At 39.5% G+C, this 5,865-nt stretch overlaps 2 protein-coding genes across 14 annotated transcripts in view; one reads left to right on the forward strand and one right to left on the reverse strand.

Annotated features, from left to right (window-relative positions):
- The window catches only part of LOC102670757 (leucine-zipper-like transcriptional regulator 1), a 9,464-nt gene extending 6,454 nt beyond the window's left edge, over positions 1–3,010 (forward strand). For both annotated transcript variants that reach the window (XR_004150438.1, XR_004150439.1), the window contains one exon: positions 2,747–3,010. The gene's annotated coding sequence lies outside the window, so the exon portion shown is untranslated. The remainder of the gene's footprint in view (positions 1–2,746) is intronic.
- Positions 1–5,865, reverse strand: part of LOC102681456 (pleckstrin homology domain-containing family G member 5-like) — an 89,200-nt gene that overhangs the window by 7,090 nt on the left and 76,245 nt on the right. For 2 of the 12 annotated variants that reach the window (XM_031510303.1, XM_031510298.1), the window contains exons 10-19: positions 5,132–5,211; positions 3,209–3,479; positions 2,522–2,664; positions 2,107–2,418; positions 1,853–2,002; positions 1,525–1,785; positions 1,196–1,444; positions 898–1,109; positions 628–816; positions 301–530 (exon numbers count right to left, since the gene is read on the reverse strand). In XM_031510303.1, coding sequence (XP_031366163.1) covers positions 301–530; positions 628–816; positions 898–1,109; positions 1,196–1,444; positions 1,525–1,785; positions 1,853–2,002; positions 2,107–2,418; positions 2,522–2,664; positions 3,209–3,479; positions 5,132–5,211 — 2,097 coding nt within the window. Of the gene's footprint in view, positions 1–135; positions 531–627; positions 817–897; positions 1,110–1,195; positions 1,445–1,524; positions 1,786–1,852; positions 2,003–2,106; positions 2,419–2,521; positions 2,665–3,208; positions 3,480–5,131; positions 5,212–5,865 lie in introns of those variants that run through there. The other 10 variants (XM_031510306.1, XM_031510300.1, XM_031510302.1 and 7 more) reach the window with 10 other exon arrangements.

The raw sequence follows: 5,865 nt of genomic DNA on the forward strand, positions 1-5,865 counted from the left end.
AATTTTTTTGTATTATTACTAATTCCATGGTATAATAACAGGATCGGGAGAAGCACAAAAGAAGGAATAGGATCGACTATATATCTAAAAGTTGGAGTTCAGTGCAGCGGGAAAATAAATAAATTATTACACCGATATTTTGTTTGATCCCTTGAATTTTAAACTTTCTATATATTCTGCTATTGTCTAAATTTTAAGCATGCACAGTGCTACCGGTGTTTCGCCGGTGCTTCTTAGTCGCAGCAGACCTCTAAGGGATAAAAAGGGTGGAAAGAGATATAGTCCCGCGTGGGTAATTGCTACCTCGGTGCCCTGGTGAAAGCAAAGTGTCCTTGCTTTTTGTTATTTGGGGTACGATTAGAAGCGAGTTTGGCGGTGTCGGAGACACGGTTGAAGTTTGTGGCGAAGTGGCTAGGGTCAAGTTTGGCAGCGATTGGCCCAAGCTAGAGTACGCCGGCACTTGGACACTCAACGTGTTAGGCGTCGGTGACTTACTCAGCGGGTATCGTCTATTATCAAATTTGTTAGGACTAAAATAACGGTTAAACGTTGGTCAGATTGCATATAATAAACACTTATTCGTGTTAAACTCGTTAAACATTCGTTGTTGGTATCCCGTACGTTTACCTTATTTGCAACGGTCTATGATTGTGGCCAGAACTGTCGCCACCTTCCTCGGATGATACGCTCGAGGCTCGCGGTGGCTCGCTCGTTTCCACGCTGATATTTCTGCTTGGATTATAACTAGGGAGAAAAGTGCTGCTTCCCGGTGAAACGCCTTCCATCTCTATACTTCCACTGGAAGCGGTTTCATGGCTATTAGTGCTTGCAAACCTTTGATATCCCGAGCTACCTCTCCCTTTTCGATCCGTTTTCGATCAGGCTTGAGCCTATTACCTGTGACTGTGGGCGAGGCTGCTCACCCTTGACGCCCGGCTACTCCCTCGAGGCGTTTTTGGGATCCCCTCGCATTCCTCTGCTTCGTACTCATCACCGAGAAAACTGCTATGTTGTCTAGTGACCGTGGTCAAGTTCATCGTGTTGCCAAGCGGTGGCACTTTCATTAACGCAAATTGTTGTTGAGCTTTCCTGATCGATTCCATCCAAGACTGTAAAAAGTTGGATGTATATATATATATATACATGGATATGAAAGAAAAAAAGTATAAGTTTCATGGACGAGGAGTATGTATACCTTGGCCAATTTCGATTCTCCGGCGCTGAGAACCAGAGCAGCTGATGCCGCCCCATATTCGTTCAGATAAACCAAGCCTAAACTGGTTGGCTCCTTCAGCTCGTGTATTCGGATACGATCGATTACGTACGGTTGTCTTATAATCTTCAAACCGCCCCCCACGGTGCCAGTCAGCCCACTGGAAGTTTTCTTGGTCGACGGTTTGCAGATCAATAGCATGTCTGTCAGCAACAATATGTGTACTTCCATCTGTATAAAAAGAAGAAGGTTCAAAGTTTGCTTTTTTGATTTAAAATTTTTACATTAAAACGGTATTATTATTCGATTACCTTGCTGCTAACGGCGTCTCTTAATTTTAAATCTCCCTCGCGAAGAAGTACTCTAAGGGTGTCTTTCGGACAACCCGGTATTGGAACCGTGGTAATATCAAACGTGCTGTGAATTTTAATCAGTTTCTCCAATTCTTCGTCTCTCGATTCGACCACATCGTAACTTTCTATTCGAGATGCAGCGCTGGCCAACCGCGCTGTCTCCTCGTTCCTCTTCAATGCTGCATTCACAGACGCCACGAAGTCGTCTACAGATTTGATCTGTAACAGTTTCTAAAGTAAAATAACAATCATATAATACTAGTGTATTTGTGATGATTTCCTTTACCATATGAGTCAATTCTGCTCGTTGCTCCTCGTTCTCCGTGTTCTTGTGAACAGCCTTCAAGAGCAGAGAATACTTCGTCAACCTCTGCATAGGTTTCACCAGTATGTCGAGCAGTTTCAATCGATTGCAATCCTTCTGAGTCTCACACCACTAAAAAAAGAAACGAAGAATGAAGAAAAAAAGAAAAAAGAAAACGTTTTAAGAAACTTAACTGGAATGGAAACTTTAATTTTTCCTTTTAAAAAAATTCTCACCACCAGATAGACCGTAAATAATTGATTATCGTTGAGACGGTCTCTGCAGTATTGCTGACATTTGCTTTGCTCCGCGCAATATCTGGTGTAGGGTGCGAAGGTTTGCTCGAACGTCTCGAAACCTTGCAGAAGGTGGCCTGGTTCGAGCGGTTGTCCAGTGGTCCTCGACGTATTTACCATGGCTAGGACGTACTCGGTCCAGAAGTAGCGATTCGCGGCGTAGATCTCGGGGATGTTACTGAATAGCTTCGTCCTGTCGACCTCGTTCAGGATATTCGAGGCCTGCAGGCTGCAGAGGCACGCCATAAACAGCTAAAGTGTTAATAAACGTTGTTAAGAATAATGGAAATTCGATATCGTAAAATATATATGAAAAATATTTTTACAAAAAAAAAAAACATAAAAAGATACTTACGTCTGTCACAACCTTTAAAGTCTTGATATAAGCCACTTCCGTTTGAGCCAATTCCCATAAAGCAGTCTGTTGTTGCTGTTGTTTCTCCGATAATTGATCCGAGTTTTGAACGATGTCGCGCCAATCTTGTTCTAAGTACAAGGCTAAAATTGAAAAAAAAAAAAAAAAAAAAGAATTGATATACAAAAATATAATCGATTAATTTTCTTTGTATTTTCTTTTCAGCCTGGAACTTTCCGAGAATACGAGCAAGTAACATCGTCCGTTCAAAATCACAATTGTACGTTCACGAACGACACGTGAAGTGTTACTCACAGGGGAGATTGTATAATATTTTTCTCATGTGTATATTTTGTCGACAATGTATAAAAAAGAAACACCCATCGATCCCCAGCGTTATAAATATGTACATTAAACGTCTCGCAGTGTAAGATAATTTATTGGATAAAAGTATAAGTTTGTACAGAATATATATATATATATATATCTCTATCTCATTTTATAAATTAAATCTTAAAGATGCTGCAGACGAGATCTCACGAATCATTGATTGCTAACTAACCGTTACTGACCGCTAAGTAATTAAGATATAATCTCGAACACTGTACTTCAAGAACATTGAAATCGACGAGATTCCCTAAACTAATTATCTTCAACACTTTCACGATGATTCGAAAGTTTCCTTACCATCTTCGTTAAAGGCGAGCTCGTATGACAATTGTGTATCCTTGGGAACCCCATGCTTGTTATAATCGTCCAGCAGAGAGGTGAGTAGATCAAGTTTTGTGCCCTTCGTGTTGGTGAAGAAGCCGCTCCATCGCTGTTTACTAGGTTTGAGCCCCGCAGCCCCAACGGAGCTCCGACCAGATGTGAGCGTGGTGCTGCTTCCGACCTCGGAGTCAACGCTCGAGTCTTCCGTCGAGACGCTGAAGAAACGACCGCTGCGGCTCCGATAATTCTGCGAATATTTTCGGTACGTTTCTCTGATAATAAATGAAAAACTATAAATAGCGAAGTTATTCTCGTCAAGACTCGTTAATGGACTTGTGAACCGAGTGAGAAGACCGTTTGGTTCGATTAACCAAACTTGGTTCCTAACTTAATGATGAACGGTTTAATTTCCGACATCGACCAGAACTGCGTTTGTTATGGAACAATGTTAAACGAAGGAATGATCTTTCTTCAAGCAAGTTGTAACAATTTATGATACGAAGCTGGCTGATCACATTTTATTTTATATAAAATTATATTACGAGGTGAAATAATTATTTGAAACTATTATTATGGATGGAAAATATTTTATAAATATAGAATATTAGAATATTTTTAAATATTCAAAAGAAATTAGATATTAAGGGAAATCTAATAGGAAATGCATATACGTGTCAATAATTCGTGCTTCTCCCTCCACCATGATTAAATATTTGATCGAGAAGTTCGAATACATGATTGAAGTAATTGGAAGATCGACATATATGTACCATCTGGGAGTTAATTAATGACCAGTGAGGGTTATAACACACGGTTCAAAGATACTTATAAATCAAATGTTACGTATATATTATTACCATCTATCGTCAGCCAAGGATAATTTCTCATCTATGCCAATGAGAGATAATAAAAGACAAACTCAATTCAGATTATTAACCATTAATTAAACATAAAAATAAATTCATAGATCTCTTGTAAATCGCATATTAATTATCTCATCCCTATAACGTTGCAACACAAAATCATACGCAAGATATAAGATACAAAAGTAAAACATTTTATTATTAAGAAACCACGAACAGATCTCGTTATTATCCACACTGTATTGCAGTAAAACGACTCCATCACTAAATCAACGAGAAGACCTCATTAGTCGAATTCAGTATCGCTGTCAAACGTTCATTTCGAATATATATATCCCTAACACAGGATATAGACAAACAAACCTCGATATTACCCGCGTCGAAAATTGATGAGGCAATCGGCCGACCTTCTCACCTCGTTACAATCCCGCTTCGTGATAGAAGGATTAGCGTCGACTATCGACCGTCGACCTTCTTTATAGACATCGGTCGATCGAGGATCGTTCCCCGAGGAGCGGGTCAAGGTTCAAAAAAAAAAAAAAGAAGAAAAAATGCCACGATGTCGCCGCATTGGCCGAGATTATTAAAAAACCACGTACTTACCTTCGATCGAAGAAGATCGAAAGAAAGGAGCTTATATATATATATATATAGCCGCATAATGAGCAATCTCGCTTCGATATTCGAACATCCACGGGATACAGAGATTACAGGGACGAGCAAACGATTCGTTTGAATCATTTTTAGAAACGTCATCCGCGCTAATTAAAAAATCCGTGGCAATTGAAACGGAACGAGCAACGACGGTCGTCGGTTGGATGAGGATAGAGGAGGAGGAGGAGGAGGAGGATGGAGGAGGGTTGGATTCGTCTCGAGGGACGCAAGAAGAGGGGACAAGAGAAGAGGTTCTTCGAGTTATCGACTGTGTCCTCGGTGTTGCCTCTGGGACGGGGAAAGTGTTCAAGGTTCCATTACAGGGATTAAACGGCGCCCAGTTTTCCTTTCGGTTACGAAGATGGATATAGAAAATTCTTACCCCGCTTGGCTTTCTCAAGGAGACGCTCTGGTTGCTTCTCTGGCTCGACGATCTCGAGTTCGATTTTTCGTTGTCCTTAACTGGAACAGAAAACGGGCTGTCAGTTGTTTCCAATCCATTTTGGAATACGTAAAGTTTCTCTAAAACGATCCAGAAGTTGTAGTTTCCTTTTGCACGATCGTTTGTCATGCGTTTCTGGCATCACACGATCGATTCATACTCGGGAAAAGAGGGAAGGAGAGTAAGGTGAACTGCGATCGTTCTTTAAACTTTGTCCGCGGTGGAAAAAGTTGCTTGAAAAAGATTTTTGGTAAGTTCGATCGTAGGAAAGAAAAATAATCGAACGGCAAAAATATTAGATTAGATTTTTCTTTGAATCATTTATTGAATCGATGAATCAACGATAAGAATTTTATCAATCTTCCAAATGCAAATCTCTGATTTTCTTTCAAAACGATTTAAAAAAAAATTATTTAGATAAGATAGATTATTTTTCCAAACGCTTATATTTTTTTTCTATTGAAAATCCTGTTGGGTAAATGTGATATTAACTGTGTTCAATGATCCGTAAAAAATTTTTTTCTCCCTTAATCGATATCCATTTAAATTGAAGAAAGAGATTTAACAAGTGGCACGAATCGATCAAATTCAATCAAATTGAAAAAAAAATATTTCATCTGCAAAAGCGATTAATGCGACTGATTATTTCTGATCGATATATATATATATATATA

Source organism: Apis dorsata, unplaced genomic scaffold, assembly GCF_000469605.1.
Source record: "Apis dorsata unplaced genomic scaffold, Apis dorsata 1.3 scaffold_220, whole genome shotgun sequence".
Lineage (NCBI taxonomy): Eukaryota > Metazoa > Arthropoda > Insecta > Hymenoptera > Apidae > Apis > Apis dorsata.